This window comes from Miniopterus schreibersii, assembly GCF_964146895.1.
Source record: "Miniopterus schreibersii genome assembly, chromosome: 2".
Lineage (NCBI taxonomy): Eukaryota > Metazoa > Chordata > Mammalia > Chiroptera > Miniopteridae > Miniopterus > Miniopterus schreibersii.
In genome coordinates this window covers 96,883,900-96,903,624 of record NC_138102.1, presented here as the reverse complement: position 1 = coordinate 96,903,624, position 19,725 = coordinate 96,883,900, and the positions used below count along the sequence as shown (strand labels likewise).

Genomic DNA, 19,725 nt, shown 5'->3' with positions numbered 1-19,725 from the left:
TTCACTCCAATACATCTTGCCATTATGCTTAAACTTCTCCCACAAGTGTGCCCTTTGAAATTCTTTTCTTGTGACACTGCAAGGACCCGTTTTCTCTGGCAACAAAATAATTTATACCGCATCTGCAGAGTCACATACACAGTATGCTTCTGCATCAATGTAGTAGCATATACTCACATGAAGTCGAACAAAAGACAGCAGAAGGGAGAACACACCAACATTGCACCAACCCGCTTGACATTGCTCAAAATGCACCAGGTGGCGCCAGACCCACAACAGACAGTTGCAATTTGGTTCCTTCCTTCTTTTTTGAAGGTAGTTTTAAGGTCCTCTGCCACCTTGCCTCTGACCTTTCTGTCCTGTCACTGGCTATCAGAGTTGTGTAGTGAAAAGGTATAAGCTGTCTTCCATATATCTTCTGGAGGAGACAGAATACCCAATTCTTTTCAAGAAGTGACTCCAGCCGGGCAGGGCGTGGCTCAGTGGTTGAGCATCGACCTAAGATCCAGGTGATCAGGGTGTGATCCCCAGTCAGGGCACATGCCGGGTGGTGGGCTTGATCAATGACTCTCTCATCATTGATGTTTTTCTCTCTCTCTCTCCTTTCCTCTATCTGAAATCAATAAAGATATATTAAAAAAAAGAAAAAGAAAAAAAGAAGGAACTCCAGCTTTCTTTCTGACAAAATCGCAGGGCAGTGAAGCAGGAAGGACCTTTGGAAATCACTGAATCCCATGTCTTCATTTAGGATGGAGATGCCAAGGCTCAGAACCACTCTGACTATCTTGCGCAGAGCTAGAGTTGTGATGTTCTGTCTTCCAGACCGTGCTTCCACAATTTACTACACCAATTCCCATGCTCACTTCCAGAAAACTCTACTCTGGGGAATTATAGCAAATATGGACCACAGCGATATAAATTTTGAATCAATGGAGATGGGACAAGTGCTGCTTCAAGCCAGATTTGGGGCCTTTTTGTGGGGATCAGCCAACTTCAACCTTGTTGTTATGAAGAGTTAGGGAACAAGATGTGGACTGCAGTGTCTTCTTGAGAAAGAGTCCCAAGAAGAGCTCTGCAGTCCTAAAAGTTGGAGAAGTGACCTGAAGGGAACTGAGTCCTAATGTTGAGGTTAGGACTTCTGACTCCTCAGTGATTCCTATACATTTCTCTTGTTCCTGCCATTCCAGGACATACATGCACTGTTGTCTACATCAGGTTTTCTTCTTTGGGGAACACAAAGCTGAAGAAGATACCTAGGCAGAAACAGCACCCATGTTTTCAGAGATTTTGTTTGTTTGCATTGAGGCAAACTATTAGGATTAGGAAATCTCCACCAGGAGTGGAATGGGGTGGAGGGGCAGGGGCTGTTGAAGAGTCAGTTCAGGCCTGTGCTCTGCATCCACTCTACGGTGAGGCAAACAAATGGAAGTGCATTTGGGGTTAACTTTGAATAGAAAAATACAGCTTATTGGTTCAGACTTTCATTGGTTCAGAGTCACTGGTTGTGCATCTATGATGTGGACTGTAAGGCATTCCTATCCCACGGGCCTTTCCCTAGGAGCCCTTCACAAGACATCTGGCCAGAGGCATGTGTAAGTACATACCTGCAGCCCTGTGTTTTTTATACCTTTCCAAACTCTGACCTGCCTTTTCTCACGGGCAGAAAGCTCTCCATGTCACCTCTCAGATGTTGTAAACGAATAAAAACATTTCCTGCAAAGTTCAAGTAGCAGAGTCACTTATTGGGTCTTATAGTGTCTTGTGATGTTCTCTGTCTGCCATTTTTGGTTCTAAATGCCATTTTTACTTCCCATATTATAGTCAGATATGCAATTAAATGAGGCTTACAAACCCTGGTTATAATTCTAACAGAGATGGCATCAATTTTGATGATGGCTTCAGGGAGATGAAGAAATAAATGAAGGAAGATTTGAGAATTAAAGGCAAAGGAGAATTTGAGAATTACAGAAGGTTGAGGGGCTGGCAGGGGTCACATGATCACTTGGGTCACATGATCACGCTTACCACCCTTTTCTCACTGGGGAAATTCAATGCTCAGCCTTCCTCTCCTTCTTGGAGGTTCTCCTCCTATCTCCTCCCACCCCCTCACCTTTCATCTTCAAGGCAAATAAACTCACATCTGAATTGATAGGACTTTTCTGGAAACCAATATTTACTGGCCTTCCCATATTCACTGGCCTATCTCATTTTAGTAAAAACAACATATTCGATGTCACATTTCACCATTATGTTCACACATAAAGGTGCTCTCAAATCCCCAGTGCCTCCTTCAAACCTGCCCTCCCACCCCAGAGATGGGTTCCAACCAGCACCAAGCACTCTTCAGATCTCTGTAGTTGTCTGCACCATCCATGTTAGCGCCCAGTTATGCTTTTTCCTATTAGTCTTTAATTGCTTTTTGAGACAGATTGCATTAAAAAAATTTTTAATTGAATTTATTGGGGTGACATTGGTTAATAAAATTATATAGGTTTCAGCTAGATAATTCTATAATACATCACGTGTATTGTGTGTTCACCACCCCGAGTCATGTCTCCTTCCATCACCATTTATTCCCTTTTTACCCTCTTCTATCTCCTCTACCCCCCTTTTCCTCTGGTAATCACCATACTGTTGGTGTCTGTGCCTATGAGTTTTTTCTTCTTTGCTTAATCCCTTCACCTTTTTCACCCAGTCCCCCATCTCCCTTCCCCTCTGATAGCTGTCAGTCTGTTCTCTGTATCTATGAGTCTTTTTCTATTTTGTTTATTTTGTTCATTAGATTCCACATGTAAGTAAAATTATATGGTACTTGTCTTTCTCTGACTAGCATATTTAACTTAACATAATATGCTCCAGAGCCATCCATGCTGTTGCAAGGGTAAGATTTCCTTCTTTTTTACGGCTGAGTAGTATTCCATTGTGTAAATGTACCATAGCTCCCCCTCCTATCTACTGATGGGCATTTGGGCTACTTCCAAATCTTGGCCATTGTAAATAACTCAAGGTTGAATTTTCTTAAAGATGGTCCTTACAACATGCTGTTGGCACTCTTTCTGGTAGTGGTGATGGGTGTTTCTGACAGTGTGTCAAAATGAAGCTGGAGTGGTGGGCAAAGGCAGATCATGTAGAGCACTGTGGGCTATGCTAAAACTTTGGATTTTGTGAAGCAAGGGAATGACATGATCCAACTGCTTTGGTAGCAGTGGGTCAATGAGCTTCAGTTGTTATTGTGTTGTTAGCTCCAGAATAAGGAGTTATTATCCTCATGGCCTGGGGACTCTTCTACCCAGGATACTGCTTACCAAGGAGATGAAGAAAGATGTGGGCCTGCGTACCAAAGAGGCAGGATGGTGTAGTGGAAAGGCTTAGGTTGGACAAAGTTGGCTCTATGGACACTTCATACCTATGCAAATTTGGTAAGTTATGTTACCTTTCTGATTCTCTTTTTTCTCTTCTGCAAAATAGTCATGATAATAGTCCCTGCCTCATAGAGCTGCCCTTGGAGTTAACTCATGCAGAGGATTCCCACAGTGCCTGACATATAGTAAGATCATGAACAAAGATGGAAGCTCACTGACTCCCTACCTGCTCACACTTTCTGTTTTACTTTCTCCATCTTTAAAGAATTTTGAATGAGGAGTTCACTAGGGTTATAAAATATACTCTGGACCAAGAGGCAGATAAACTCAATTTGTCACTGATTATCTGTGTGACTTTAGGCACATCCATCTGTTTGAATGAGATATGTTCTCATCTGTAAAGCACCCAGATCATTTATTAGGTTTATCATGAGGACCAGGTATGAAAGGGCTTTGTAAACAGTCCATAGTTATCAAGTGTGAGATATTAACCCTATTCTTAGGTGACCTTCCATGTTCCTGGTGAGGTTAACGAGTGGGAAGAATCTGGGCTGTAGTGGGAGCAGGCCATACTTGTAAAGATGAATAGTGTGATGGAATCGGAACAGCCTTCCCATGACAATGTTTTCTGAAATCCCATGGCCATGTACATTGTAGGAGTGAGACATGGAAAGTGAGCTCTTCATTTATTCATAATTTCACCAGCTCTGCTCTTTGGTTGAACTCAGAATCACCTTTCAGAGGTTGGTCTAGGTGAAGCATGAGGGGTCTTGGCAAGGTCTGGCCACAGTCTTTATTATCCAGACCTCACTTCTCAGAGCCTCAGTGTCTCTCCTACAGAATGGAAATGTAGCAGTAAATCTATGTCCCCATTTCATTCCCACAGATGCTATAAACTAAGTGGAATTTTTAAAATTGTGTAAGACCATTAAAATACTTTTGAGGTTTTCTTTTTTATGTTAATACATAAAAATCATGGCTGACATTCTTCTTGGAGAGTGTGCTCTCTTCAAGTAGAAGAGACTGAAATAAATAGCTTTGCATTTCATGGGCATTTGTGAGAGGCAGTATCACATAGTGGTTAAGAACATAGACTTTGGAGTCAGACTGATTGGGTCAGCTTCTGGGCTCTTGAAGCTAATTCTGTGTGCCTGGGCAATGTACACTGTGTCTATAAGCCACACAGAAGTGTATCCACTGCAGCTTCAATGAAGCAAAAGGGAGAACCGGAAGACAGGCCTGTTGGCACAGGCAGCTGGGTGAGCCAAGTGGGAGTCGGTAGCAGTTTCATGTGTGGGCAGCTGGAGCTGGCCAATGCCTGTGCCAAGACTAAGAGTGCCCCTGAAGAGTGAATGGTAGACTTCTTCCTCTCTTCATTGTGCAAGGACAATTTTCAAAGAAAAGGTAAACTCTTCACTCTCCTACGTGTGTAAAATGAACAAGAGTTGAAGAATGTATTTAGCTCACTATTTAGGTGACAGAACTAGGCAGTGTTAGATCCAGTTCAAAGGAGCAAAGCAGAAGGCACTTATCTGGATTCCAGGAATGTTAAGTGATTGTGTAAACGGAACAGGACTGGCTTTTCCAGAGGAAGGAGGAGCAGCTCTCACCAGGCAAGATCATTTGCTTATCTGTAGACAAGGACTATTTTGAATTGCTGTCAGTTCTCAATAACCTTAGAGCTGAGAAAGCACCCCTGAAGGGTGAGCTCTGGACAGTGTGTAGTTTTCCATGGAAGTACAAATTCTCCCCACAATGCCCTACAGATTCTACAGTTAAGCCACTTAGTGGAGGAGAAGAAATCCACAGTGCTGGGCAAATCACCTAACCTCTAAGTCTCAGTTTTTCTATTTGTAATGCAAGGCTGAGGCTACTAATTGATGGGGTTGTGAGTGTTAACCTGAAAATAAAAGGCCAAAGGGAGAGGCAACAAGTGTTTATTTGAGAACAAAAGAATAGCTGGGAAGTGCTGATTCAGGCAGAAGCCCCAAAGGTATTCTGATTAGGGGTGAAGGCAAGAGTTTTTATGAGAAAGGGAAGGGGAATAATTACGTGAATAGGAGAAAGGAACTTCTGTTGGTGTTAATATGTCAAGATAGGAATTCTACAGGTCCACCTAAGCTAAATTATTATTTAGCTATACATGGTGGTGCTAATTATAAATACTGTCTTTAATTTTCAATCTTATCCTCAGAATGTCTGCTTTCCTGTTAGCTTTGCAAACACTTGTTTGGAAGACAGTGCTGCTGTAGGCCCAGCCCAAAGATCATTTTGCCCAGTTTAAACACTGAAAAAGTTTGGGGAGTAAGATGTATAAGGCAGTTCCTCTGGGATGGCAACTCCAACTCCATTTTGAAATGGATCCATTTGTGTTATTTTTCATACAAGCATTAATGAGATGCTTTTAGGAGGTTATCACAGTGCTGAGGACACAATAGGCATTAAATATCAGCTATTGTTATTCTCCTATTAAGAGACATTAAACTCTACTAGTGAAATGATGGCAAAGTGAATAAATGTGGAGACCTGACAATCTTTGTAAGTGTAGAGTCAGAAGGAAGCAGCATGTGTGCATTTAGACAAATACTGTATTCTATTTTAAAAGTCCTTGCCTCAGTACCCTCTCTTTCCCTACCTTGATAATAACATAATCTGTCAGGGAAGGGGGTGGCCTTTCCAGGGGCGTGATCTGAGCACATCCCAGTTTGGATGTCTGCAGGTAACCTCCTTTACAAACACATCCAGGGGAGTCTCTTTATCCAGGTAAAGGTGCACACGTGAGCACACGCACACACACACACACTCACACATGAGTCAAGTGCTTCACATGCTGGCATTAGCTGCCTTGTCAAGACTGGAATGAGAGGTCATTCTAATGCTACCCAGAAGGATTTCCAGTTCACTGGATAAGAGATTAGTTCCGGGATAACTGTGTGATAACTGTGGCTGAAAATAGAGATTAAAAACCTCGAGGATGGCAATATTATTTTAACTTAAAGATACACATACAATACACATTGCACATGATAAGCTATTTACGTAAAGTTACCAAGCTGACCCCAGACCTTTTTCATGCTTCTAAATGTGACTGTGAGAATATGGTAGAGAAGTGTGGCTCTAAGTTGCCCTTTCCCTGTCCAGAGATCTGACCTAGACCCAGCAGCAGCAGCATGTCCTTGTCTAAATAAATAATAGAGGAGAGGTGATAGGGTAGAGGCCATTGAATAGAAAAGAGGCACTGTCCAGTTTGTGCTGGATGTGCCATTGATGGAAAGGCTGTGAACACTACTCTCCTTAGGTTACTGCTGATGAAAGCTGTATCCTCCAATAGAAATCCTGACTTAAAAATGTGGGCCCATCAGAGACCCAGCATATAGGGCAAAGATGCTGGTGAAGGAAGAGTTGAAAAAATCTTGTCTTTTCAGATCTTCCATAGAAAAGTAAAACGACTGGAATAAACAAAAAAAAATTGAAATAACATCTCATTTTTGTGTGTGACCTATGCTCTGCATTCCAGAAAAACTCGAATTAATTGTAACACCACAATGAGACCTAGTTTTATGAAATACCTTTTACTTAAAAGTGAGGTCTCTCTGGGGCTGTCAACATGGATATATGTGTCTCACATGAATAAATCTAAGTTAAGGCATGAAACATGCATGAGAGACATAAAATGAGTGCTGGAGGGTACTTTGCAACTGTTTTACAAGAAATAAATATTACTGTTTTAAACAACAACAGTTCTCTACTGAGGCTGAATCCTGAGAAATGAAAATGCCTTGGGTCAGGAGAGCATCTAGAACAGGATACCCAAGATGGACCTGAAGCTCCATTTGGAGCAGCGGGTGGTAAGGGCGGGGGCAGAATGGGATGGAGGGAGGGGTCCCACTGGTAAGAGGGAGGACACCAAGGACGGCTGAGGTGGTGCAGCTAGGTACCCGATGGAGGAACTTTCAGAAGGACATCTCAGAGTCAAAACAGACGTTGTCTGTGTTGCAAACCTTCAGTGGCACTGGCCTCTTTTGAACAAGGTAACTATGAAAATATAAGTTTTCTAGGAATTCAAAGAAATCTTTGGGAGGTCGTTAAACTTTTAACATGGTGTGGGATGGAGGTCAGAGGAATCCTGTGGGAGCTTAGGGAGAAGGGAGACCCCAGGAGATGTCTGGATTACACAAGCCTATTTCACGTGAGTGAGATTTATATACACATAAATACATCAGTTTTCCCTAAACATTACCTTGAAATTCACATCTTTTTATATAAGGAGGTGTATATAGAGAAGGAAATCATATATAAACAGTCAAATCTCTGCTTTAAAGTATAAAACATCCGGTAGTGTCTTTCCTACAGTTTTCTGCCTTCTCCCGAATGTGTTCTGATGATATCCCTGCTGCAGCCAGGAGATGGAGAGGAACGTCCCGATGTGCAGGTGGGAGGCTTGGGAAGTAGGTGGGCTTAATAATACATATTCTTATCCCACCAGCCTGCAGAGGTAGAAAGTGAATTAGAAATGGATAGTCTGTTGAAGTGGATTGGCTGAGTCTCAAAGATCATCTTACAACTTACTTCCAGGGTATAGTCTGATGAAAAGTTTCCGCACCTCATCATATACCCAGATGAGAATAGCATGGGGCACAGCCACAAACCAGTGCTGAGGCCTGGAAGCAGAAGGGAGAGGTGAGCCCAAATGCACTGAAGGGAGGGCCCAGCCCTTGCCATGGGGCAGAGGATTCCCCATTCATTTCCCTGCTTCCTTGGAAAGAACAACAGATCCACTGGGTCACACAACATGAAACTGGAAAGTTTCTTACTTAACCTGGATTGTGACCACTAGAAGTAGCATCTGCCTTTGAGGTGATCTGTGGGATGAGGGTAGAGATGGGATGGTGAGGTGTGGAAAACCCATTTCTACTTCAGGAAAACTAGTAGGTCAAAGCCTCTGACTCATATGAAACCGACTCAATTTTGTCTCTTTTGAAAGACTAGAGGGGAACCCCACCCCTCCCCCCAAGTCCTAATGTTTATTTAGGCTGTGACAGCTCAGAGCAGGACTGACCCTTTCCTCTCCACTGTTGAAGGAACTCACCAAAGCATGGTGAAATTCAGGGCTGTGATGCTTCCAAGGCCATAGGAGAGGATCAGAGCGATGATAATCTGAGAGGCGATCCCTACCCAGATGACTTTATTTCTATAAGAAACATGAAGATTGAAGATTCTGAATGCCCATGGTCCAGTACCACATGCCCAGCACCCAGGGGAGTCAATGCTCTCATGGTATGCTGCCTCATCATCCAGGGGTGAGGTGGGATGCAGGAGTACCTGAAGAGACCCTGCTGGAAGATGGAATTCCTCCGGGTTTTCCTGATGATCAGATCTGCTATTTGCTGGACCATGATGCCAACAAAGAAAGCCGTGTAGCCTGTCCATTCTAGGTATTTCCTCTGGTAACGCGTCTGTCAGTGGACAGAGAGGAGACCATGAGAGCCCACAGGGAAAACTTGAGGGAGATTTCCAGGCAGTTCTGTGAAGCTCTATTCTCTCCACCTCCCTGAGATTGAGAGAGGATCACCTCCTTGTGTTTGGAAAGAAACATAGTTTTTTTTTGTTGTTGTTGTTTTTAACCAGGTGAGCAGGAAAAGATGCTAATTTAATTGATTTTGCCCAAATGTGGACATTGTTGGACTGGCTACTCTTCCCTAAAAAAATGGCGTCTAGGCATTGCATTCGAGAGATGAGGTGAGTCCCAGCAGCCCTGTTAACTTAGAAAACTTTCGCCTTCTCTAGGTCATTAAGGCCACCCAGGGAAACTTAAGTTCCATGTCAGCCTGAGCAGGGCAGCGACAGGAGGGAAGGAGCAGGAAGATGGTGAACGCAGAGCCCCTCCTTACCCATTCTTGTCCATAGCTATCTTCCAGGTCGTTCACAGAGTCCTGCTCCCATTCCACCCGGAGGTTAATGAGGGTGCTGGGCCTAAAGCCCTCTTGTGCATACACGGTGAAGTACACAAGAAAAGCTCCCAGGGACTGCATGAGGCCTGAGGGAATAAGAGTAAGGTGCAGGTTCCACAGTGACTTCAGAACTGCCTGTCCCCATCCTCCTCATGGTTTCTTCTCCCACCCCACCCCTGCCCCATAAGGAAAAACACAGCTTCTGACTGTGACTGGGTGGTCCCCTGGGTGACAGGACATGCCCTGATCATACCGATGTGCAGATAAGAGTACACGGCAAGTGGCTTGTTCACCAGTCGATCCTTCTTCTTGTGGCGAGGCTTCCTATTCATAATGTCACTTTCAGCTTTCTCATAAGCCAAGGCGATGGATGGAACCTGGAGGGGAAAGTCTGTGAAGCCCACCCCTTGAACACTGTACTCGACCTACAGGATGACAGTAGGGGTACAGTCTGGGGCTTGGGGAAGGTCGGGGGGCCGGTGGAAGGTGGTGGTGGGCTATGGAACTGGGCTATCCAGGGTAAAGGCAAGGAGGTAGGTGTATTGTCTGCAGAGAATTTAAGAACAGTTGGCTTTAAAAAGCAATCTACCCCCCATCATCACCATGTGCTCACAGTTCTAAACAATGTGAGTTACAAGTCACTTTGCCCTTCTGGGGTGGGTTTCTCTTACTAAACCCTCTCTTGTTGGTATGACCCTGGATCACAGTGATTCTCTGGTCCTTTGTCCTGGAGGGCCTGTTAAAAGACACATTACCTCTCCACTCCACCCTGCCCCTCACCCCCATCCTTCAGACTTTCTCATCCACAAGGTCCTGGCTAGGGCCAGAGACTGCATTTCTAACAAGTTCCCAGGTGACACCTGGGTTACACTGGAAGAACCTCTGCAGTGGAGAAAAATGAGCAAGCCTAAAGGGCTGGAAATGATCTGACTGTTACCTTTGGGGATCCCAATTCCCCTCTGAGGTAGAGCTATCTCTAGTCTCCCTACAATGTGGAGACTGTGTAAAGCAAGAGAGGGGCAAGGAGGCAATTTGCCGGGCTGTTGTCCTCACTTGGAATTCAGACTGCTCCATGTTGCCTTTTCTCCTTTGCCCGTGTAAGCCAGAGACGCTGGCATAATGTTACAAAGATTCTTACACAGACACGAACTAGCAGAGGGGAGGGTTTAGTTAACAGCACTGTAGGTCAATGTGAGGCTTTATAACTGCGGCTTTTTATTCTGTTGAGGTGAGGGGCCTCCAGATCACAGATCCTTTTATTTAACAAGGGGCTACTATGGGTTATCACTTTAACCACTGGGCCCCCAGCAGCACAGGGACTATCTTGGTGACAGCTGCATCTTCTCAAAAGAAAAGAAGGCTGAACCTGACCAATGGAACTTTTGAAGAACTCACATTTGAAAGGCTCTTATATAAAGTGAGGTGGTTTTAATTTCCAAACATTTGACAGATGGCTCTAGTATTGGCCATTAGAAAGCCAAAGCTTCAGGCTCTGTCATGGCAAAGTTTGACAAGCATTGATTTATTCTATTTCCTTGCTCTTGAAGGCAATGACTCTGAAGTTTACATGACCTGGGCAGTTATTAGACCCTGTTCCCTGTAGTGCTACTTACGATGTCCGTGCCTAAGTCAATGAACAAGATGGTGATGGTGCCTAGGGGCAGAGGCACCCCAATGATGATGTAGATCAGAAAGGGGCACAACTCAGCGATGTTCTTGGTCAGGGTGTATGCAATGGTCTTCTTGAGGTTGTCAAAGATCAGGCGACCTAAGCAAAGATGTTTCTCCTTATAGAACTGGCTTTTCTCCCAGGCGACCCCAGTTTTCAGGAAGACCACTTGGAGGAAGACTACGCACCTTCCTCCACCCCAGTGACTATGGATGCGAAGTTGTCATCCAACAAGACCATGTCAGCTGCATTTTTGGCTGCATCTGAACCTGCTATCCCCATGGCAATCCCAATATCTGCCTTCTTTAGAGCAGGAGAGTCATTCACTCCATCCCCGGTCACAGCAACGACTGCATCCTATGCAAAGGGACACAGTGAAAAAATGGGAGTGAGCAGGACTATGGGGTCTCAGGTCTGGCAAGAACACTGTCTCCCTGTTGTCTTGAGGATGGAGACAACTGGAGTGGAGACAAAGGGCCCGGTTTGGATTTTGGGGAAAAGATAAAGATGGGAAATCCTAGATGCCAGATAATGAGCTCCAAAAAAGACATGTTTAAATAATTAAAACCAATGTGTATGGCAGGTGAGAGGGATACCTTTGGCACTCCGTAGCCACAGTTTCCCCATCTGAAGATTCAACCAAGGATTGAAAATACTTGGAAAAAGTAAACCCCAGAAAGTTCCAAAGAGTGAAACTTGAATTTGCCACATGCTGAATGCTATGCTGATGCCACAAAAATTAAGTGATGTGTGGGCACACCCTGCTGTAGCCTCTGTTCAAATGTAGGTAATGTGAAAATGTTGGTTATAGGTAAATATAGGTTATAGGTAAATATAGGTTATATGCAAATAACACTCCATTTTATATAAGGGGCTTGAGCATCCATGGGTTTTGGTGCTGAGGGGAGGTGTCTTGGAACTGATCCTCTGAGGATACTGAGGGATAACTGTATATTTTATATCACACATCTTTATATTTTTGTTCTCTATCTTACATTTTATTTTTTTATATATTTTTATTGATTTCAGAGAGAGGAAAGGAGAGGGAGAGAGAGAGAGAAACACCAATGATGAGAGAGCCATTCGAGATCGAGCCTTCAACCCGGGCATGTGCCCTGACCGGGAATCGAACCTCAATCTCCTGGATCCTAGGTCAATGCTCAACCGCTGAGCCAGACCCGGCCAGGCTCTATCTTACATTTTAAATCGTTCTATACCCACACCTACCGTAGTACCAGATGCTTCACTGTCAGAACGCCCTTTAGAGAGTATGCAGCTGTGTGTGGGAGGGTCTCTAAGTAAGAAAGAATGTCAGCCTGAGAGGTGGCAATGTGAGGTGATGAGAATGGGAAAGGAACTGTCTCTAGAGGCTGAAAAGGCACCAAACCTTGACTTGGGATCTGAATCTCAGCCCTGCAGTTCCCTGCACGATGGAGGTACTCTGGGCACTGCTGCCCACCCACCTGCCTCTGACAGCCCTCTACAATAATCAGCTTCTGCTGGGGGGATGTTCGGGCGAACACAATCTCTGGGTAGCTGGTTAAGACCTCATCCAGCTGGTCTGCGTTCATGTCCTTCAGCTCCATGCCAGTCACCACTGCAGCTTTAGCATCCCTAGAAGGGCCAGAAGGAAGTGGGTGAGGCCAAAGGTCAGATCTTTTGTGGAAACACTGTTCTGGGCAGGATATGAGCTGAAGCCTCTTTGACTTCACTTGGGAACCCAATGTCCCTGACATCCAATACTCTAGTGGGATGACAGGGATTTTGAGTATTGGGGACACTTTGGTCTCCATTTCGAGACAGTAAACTGAGGCTAAAAAACGAGGCCACTTTTTCCCAGTAGGAATAACCAAGTAGCCTTTTCCTGACAGGAATGGGTGAGAAGTGATACTTCCTGGGCAATGTTTTACTTACTAAGTGAATGGAGAAATAAAAAAACCCTGTCTCTTTATATGTTTTGGGTCCTAGAATTCAGATATGCCAAAACATGGGTAACAATTCCTGTTGTTGTTTATTTCAGATTTATGGAGTATCAACAATGCAATGAGCTACGTAGGAAAAAATGTATTGAGGTCTTCTTTGAGGAAAACTATTGTCTGCTGATTCTAAAAGGAAGGTTCTAGAAACTCTGATTATTCAGATCTGATTGTGTTGTCTCCTGCTAAGATTATGAGGCTTTCTTTCCATTGCACTTAGAGCAGATCTCAGGTGCAGCTGCTTAGTCTCATCTCATGTCCCCTATGGTTTGGTTCTAAGCCCACACACCCTTCACAGCCCAAAGGCCCTCACAGGTCTTGCTGTCTCACCTTCCCTTGAATAACACTCCACTTTTCATTCTTCAAATCTCTCAGCTTAAACACTCTGTACAAAGCACTACATGCCTTTTTCTTTACATTTTTAAGGCTTTGACCTTTTTTGGGTCTGTTTTTCCCTGCTGTTGCTAAATATTGAAATTCTAACACTTGACTAAAATCACAAGTCTTGCCCTGGCAAGCTTGGCTTAGTGGTTAGAGCATTGGCTGGTGCACTGAAGGGTCCTGGGTTCGATCCTGGCTAAGGGCACATACCTTGGTTGCAGGCTAGATCATCAGACCTGACAGAGTGGGTGTGGGAGGCAACCAATCAGTGTGCCTCTCTTGCATTGATATTTCTCTCTCTCTCCCTTCCACTCTCACTGAAAAGCAATGGAAAAAATATCCTCAGGTGAAGATTAAAAATAAATAAATAAATAAATAAATAAAATAAATAAAATCACAAGTCTTGATAATTTGGTGATGTCAGAGGAATGGCAGTAGGGGAGAACTCCTTGACCTCTCCCCAAGAAATTTCAACAGGTTAACTAACTATAATTCAACAAAGAATTCCGTACTCAATACAGAGGAACACTGAGAGACATTCCCATTGAAACATCTAAAGGTGGGCACCTGTGAATAAGCGGGAAGACAAGAAGGGAGGAAAGCTCAGATGGCCTGAAGATGGCCCAGAGATGCAGCTCTGCAGCTGGGCACTCAGGAGATCTCTGTGTGGCTGGGAAAGGGGAGGAAGCCAGTGACAGCATGTGCTTCCTTCAGCTGGGAGGAACAGAGAGCTGCAGGGACAGTACAGCAGGGCAAGCAGAGTGAACAGTGACTGAGCCAGCAGATGCCTATAAGAGCACAGAGTTCTGCCTCATGGCTATCCACTGTCAGATGGGGGTGATTCTGACAAAGAAATGGTACCACAGAGCTCTGCTACCCCTTGGACTCCCCAAACTTGGTGCCCTTGGTGTTAAGTTGAGAAACATTTTACCTGTAAACCAAGAACTATTGCTGTTTCCCTCTGTGACTGATCTCCAGGTTTGGTGCTTGGGACTGGACCTCATGGAGGTCCAGGGTCTGGGGTCACCATTATGGTGAGGGCAAAACAAACCCCACCCCCAAGCAGTACAGCTGTACTCTCTTACAGAAGCTGTGGAAGTCAAGTCTGGGAGATCACAGAGGTAAAAAAGTCTTGTGATTCAGAGCCATCTACTGGAAAATAGTAGAAAGACCTCTTCAGGGAATGCTGCTATGGAAGGGACATTTATGCCTAGACAAAGAAGAGGAGCAAATATTATGAACAACCACGGTAAGGAGGATGATCAGAAAGCAAATGAAAAATCCCCAGAAAGAAAGCTGGAAATAACTGATATAAATGACAGAGATTTCAAGACTGCCATTTTGAAAATACTCAATGAGATGCGAGCAAATACAGAAAGGGAATTCAGTGCACTCAGAAAACCAATCAATGAACAAATCAAGTACTTTACCAAAGAAATTGAAACCTTAAAAAAGAACCAATCAGAAATCCTGGAAATGAAGCATGCAATTAAGGAGATTAGGAATGAGCTACTGAACATAGAGCACAGAGCCAACCAGATGGAGGAAAGAATTAGTGATATTGAAGATAGGAATCTAGAAATGACAGAGAGGAAAGAGAGAGACCTGAGCATAAAGAAAAATGAAAAAGCTCTATGAGAACCATCAGAAAGAGCAATATTAGAATAACAGGCATTCTGGAAGAAGAAGAGAAGGAGAAGGGAATGGAGAGTCTATTCAAACAAATAGTAGATAAGAACTTCCCAAACCTTTGGAAAGAGCTAGATCCTCAAATCCAAGAATCAAACAGAACACCTAGTTACCTCAATCCACAGAGGCCCTCTCCAAGGCATATTATATTAAAACCGTCAAAAATTAATGACAAAGAAAAAATTCTCAAAGCAGCCAGATAAAAGAAGGAAGTGACCTACAAAGGAAAACCCATCAGAATTTTATCCAACTTCTCAGCAGAAACCCTACAAGCCAGAAGAGAGTGGAACTAAACATTGAAATGTGTGAAAGACAGAAATGACAAGCCATGAATAATATATCTAGCAAAATTATCCTTTAAATATGAAGGAGAAACAAAGACATTCCCAGACATACAGAAGCTGAGAGATTTTATCAACAGGAAACCTCCACTGCAGGAAATACTCAAGGGAGTTATTCTACCTGAAATAAATAACATAAGGTCACAATACTACGAGTAAGATCACCAGATAACTTACAGCATAAACTGGGATAATTTGTCTCAACAAAAACATAAAAGGGGAGGGAGTAAAGGTCTGAACTGGCAAAGGAGGATGAACATCAGATGCACTCAAAAGAAAAAAAACACTATTGTATACACACAACTTTATTTTTTATAAGCCTAATGATAACCACACACAAAAATCCCCAAACCAGGACACATCGCTTAAAAAAAGAGGACACAGAGGAAAGAAGTATGAAACATCATCAAACAAAAACAAGAGACAAAAGTACAAAGGAAAAGAACCAATGGAGGCACAGAGCTATAAGAAAATACAAGATAAAATGACTATAGGAAATCCTCATATATCAATAACAACCCTAAAGGTAAATGGTCTGAATTCACCAATAAAGAGGCACAGAGTAGTAGAGTGGGTCAAAAAACAAAACCCAGCCATAGCCAGTTTGGCTCAGTGGTTAGAGTGTTGGCCTGCTGACTGAAGGGTCCCAGGCTCAGTTCCAGCCAAGGGCACATACCTTGGTTGCAGGCTAGATCCCCAGCCCTGGTCAGAGCACGTGAGGAAGGCAACCAATTGATGTGTCTCTCTCATATTGATGTTTCTCTCTCTATCTATCTATCTATCTATCTATCTATCTATCTATCTATCTATCTATCTATCTATCATCTATCTATCTATCTATCTATCTATCTATCTATCTATGAAAAGCAATGGAAAAAATATCAATTTTTACAATTTTAATTTGTTTTTAAACACAAACAAAACAAACAAAAAACAAAACAAACAAAACCAAAACTCAACCATATGCTGCCTACAAGAGACACATCTAAACTGCAAAGACAAAGGTAGATTCAAAGTAAAAGGGTGGAAAATGATTCTCCAAGCAAATAACAGCCACCAAAAAGCAGGTGTATCCACACTTATACCTAACAAAATAGATTTCAAGGCAACAAAGATAACAAGAGACAAAGATGGACACTTTATAATGATAAAGGGGACACTGTATCAAGAAAACATAACACTTCTTAATATATATGCACCCAACCAGGGTGCACCAAAATATACAAAGCAATTACTCACAGAACTAAAGAGAAATAGATTAAAACACAATCATAGTTGGGGACCTTAACAGCTTTAGATAGAGCAACCAAACAGAAAATCAATAAAGAAATATCATCTTTAAATGAAATGTTAGACCAAACGGACATAATTGACATTTATAGAATATTAGATTATACATTTTTCTCCAGTGCACATGGACCATTCTCAAGGATAGAGCACATGCTGAGTCACAGAACTAGCATCAACAAATTCAAGAAGATTGAAATTATACCAAACATCATCTCTGACCACGATGCCTTGAAATTAGAAATCAACTGCTAAAAGGAAGTAAAGAAACCCACAAATACATGGAAATTAAACAACATAGTAAAAAATGATTGGGTCAAAGAAGAAATAAAAGATGAGATCAAAAGATATATAGACAAATGAGAATGAAAATATAACATATTAAAACTTCTGGCCTGGCAAGCGTGGCTCAGTAGTTGAGCACTGACCTATGATCAAGGAGATCGAAGTCTGATTCCTGGTCAGGGCACATACCTGGGTTGCAGGCTCTATCCACAGTGGGGGGCACGCAGGAGGTAGCCCATCAATGACTCTCTCATCATTGATGTCTCTATCTCTCTCTCTCCTCCCTTTCTCTCACTGAAATCAATAAAGACATATTTTTAAAAAACAACTTCTGGATATAGCAAAAGCAGAAATAAGTGGGAAGTTTATATCACTACAGGCCTATCTCAAGAAACAAGAGAAATCCTATGTAAACAACCTAACATCACATCTTAAAGAACTAAAAAAAGAAGAACAAAAGCAACCCAAAGTCAGCAGAAGAAAGGAAATCATAAAAATTAGAGCAGAACTGAATGAAATAGAAAACAAAAAGACTATACAAAAAATTAATAGAACAAAGAGCTGGTCTTTGAAAAGATTAATAAAGTTGACAAGCCCCTGGCTAGACTCATTAAGGAAAAAAGGGAAATGACCAATATAAACAAAATCAGAAATGAAAGAGAAGTCACCACAGACATCACAGATATACAAAGGATCATACTAGAATATTATGAAAGACTATATGCCACCAAATTCAATAACCTAGGAGAAATGGTAAGTTCCTAGAAATATATAACTTCTTAGACTAAATCATGAAGAACTGGAAAATCTAAATAGACTGATCTGCAGCAAGGAAATTGAAGCAATCATCAAAAACCTCCCAAAAAATAAAAGTCCAAGACCATATGGCTTTACAAGTGAATTCTACCAAACATTCAAAGAAGATTTAAAACCTATCCTTTTCAAACACTTCCAAAAAAACACATTTTATGAGGCCAATATAACCTGGATACTAAAACCTGGCAAAGATAACACACACACAAAAAACTACAGACCAATATCTCTGATGAATATAGATGCAAAATTCCTAAATGAAATACTAGCAATTCAAATACAGCAGTACATCAAAAAAATAATACATCACGATCAAGTGGGGTTCATTCCAGGGGCACAATGATGGTTCAACATATGTAAATCAATCACTGTAATACACCACATTAACAAAACAAAGGATAAAAGTCACATGATCTTATCCATAGAGGCAGAAAAAGCATTTGATAAGATACAACATCAATTTATGATTAAAACACTCAATAAAATAGGACTAGAAGGAAAGTACCTTAACATAATAAAGGCCATATATGATAAACCCTCAGCTAATATCATACTCAATGGTGAAAAACTGAAAGCTTTTCCTCTAAGATCAGTAACAAGACAAGGGTGTCCACTCTCACCACTATTATTCAACATAGTTCTGGAAGTCCTAGCAATAAGGCAAGAGTAATAAATAAAAGACATCCAAATAGGGAAGGAAGAAGTAAAACTGTCACTTTTTGCGGACTACATGATTCTGTATATAGAAATTCCTAAAGACTTCACCAAAAAGCTATTAGAAACAATAAACAAATACAGTAAAGTTGCAGGATACAAAATCAATGTACAAAAATCCATTGCCTTCCTGTATACTAACAACAAAACTTCAGAAAAAGAAATGAAAAAACACACAACACACCAATTCCTTTTGCAATTGCAACCAAAAGAATAAAATACCTAGGAATAAACTTAACAAAGAACATGAAAGACCTATATACTGAAAATTAAAAAGTATTATTATTATTATTATTTTTAATACTCACTAGAGGACTTTTTTTCTATTGCTTCTCAGAGACAAAGGGAGGGGAGGGAGAGAGAGAGGGAGAAACACCGATGTGAGAGAGACACATGGATCGGTTGCCTCCTGCACGAGCCCCGACCAAGGCAGGGCACCGAGCCTGCAACCAAGGTATGTGCCCTTGGCCAGAATTGAGCCTGGGACCCTTCAGTCTGCGGGCCGATGCCCTAACCATTGAGCCAAGCTGGCTAAGGCTACAAAGCATTATTAAAAGAGATTAAAAAAGACACAACAAAATGGAAAAAGTGTTCATGGATTAGAAGAATCAACAGAGTTAACACAGCCATATTACCCAAAGCAATATACAGATTTAATGCAATCCCTATCAAAATACCAATGTCATTTTTTAAAGAAATAGAATGAGAAATCATCAGATTTGTATGGAACCATAAAAGACCCTGATTAGCCAAAGCAATCTTGAGAAAAAAAGAACGAAGCTAGAGGTATCACACTACTTGACTTCAAATTATATTACAGAGCTATGATAATTAAAACAGCATGGCACTGGCAGAAAAACAGACACACAGGTCAATGGAACAGAATTGAGAGTCTAGATATTAAACCACATGTATGTGTGCTAATAATGTTTGACAAATGAGCCAGAAACAGACAATGGAGAAAGGAAAGCCTCCTCAATAAATGGTGCTAGGAAAACTGGAAAGCCACATGCAAAAGAATGAAACTGGATTACAGTTTGTCCCCATGCACAAAAATTAATCGAAGGTGGATCAAATACCTAAATATAATATCTGAAACAATAAATTACATAGAAGAAAACATAGGTACCAAACTTATGGACCTTGGTCATGGAGAAGACTTTATGAACTTGACCCCAAAGGCAAGGGAAATAAAGGCAAAAATAAATGAATGGGACTATATCAAACTAAAAAGCTTCTGCACAGCAAAGGAAACTG

General features: G+C 42.0%; 1 protein-coding gene across 1 annotated transcript in view; it reads right to left on the bottom strand.

The window, feature by feature from the left end:
• Nucleotides 1–7,820: 7,820 nt before the first annotated feature.
• ATP12A (ATPase H+/K+ transporting non-gastric alpha2 subunit) overlaps nucleotides 7,821–19,725 on the bottom strand; it is a gene marked incomplete at both ends in the record, with an annotated part of 33,884 nt that continues 21,979 nt past the window's right edge. The window contains 9 exons of the mRNA XM_081127752.1: nucleotides 7,821–7,849; nucleotides 7,932–8,023; nucleotides 8,452–8,553; nucleotides 8,685–8,818; nucleotides 9,254–9,399; nucleotides 9,567–9,690; nucleotides 10,927–11,081; nucleotides 11,171–11,339; nucleotides 12,446–12,596. Of these exons, the coding sequence (XP_080983878.1) occupies nucleotides 7,821–7,849; nucleotides 7,932–8,023; nucleotides 8,452–8,553; nucleotides 8,685–8,818; nucleotides 9,254–9,399; nucleotides 9,567–9,690; nucleotides 10,927–11,081; nucleotides 11,171–11,339; nucleotides 12,446–12,596 (1,102 nt within the window). The remainder of the gene's footprint in view (nucleotides 7,850–7,931; nucleotides 8,024–8,451; nucleotides 8,554–8,684; nucleotides 8,819–9,253; nucleotides 9,400–9,566; nucleotides 9,691–10,926; nucleotides 11,082–11,170; nucleotides 11,340–12,445; nucleotides 12,597–19,725) is intronic.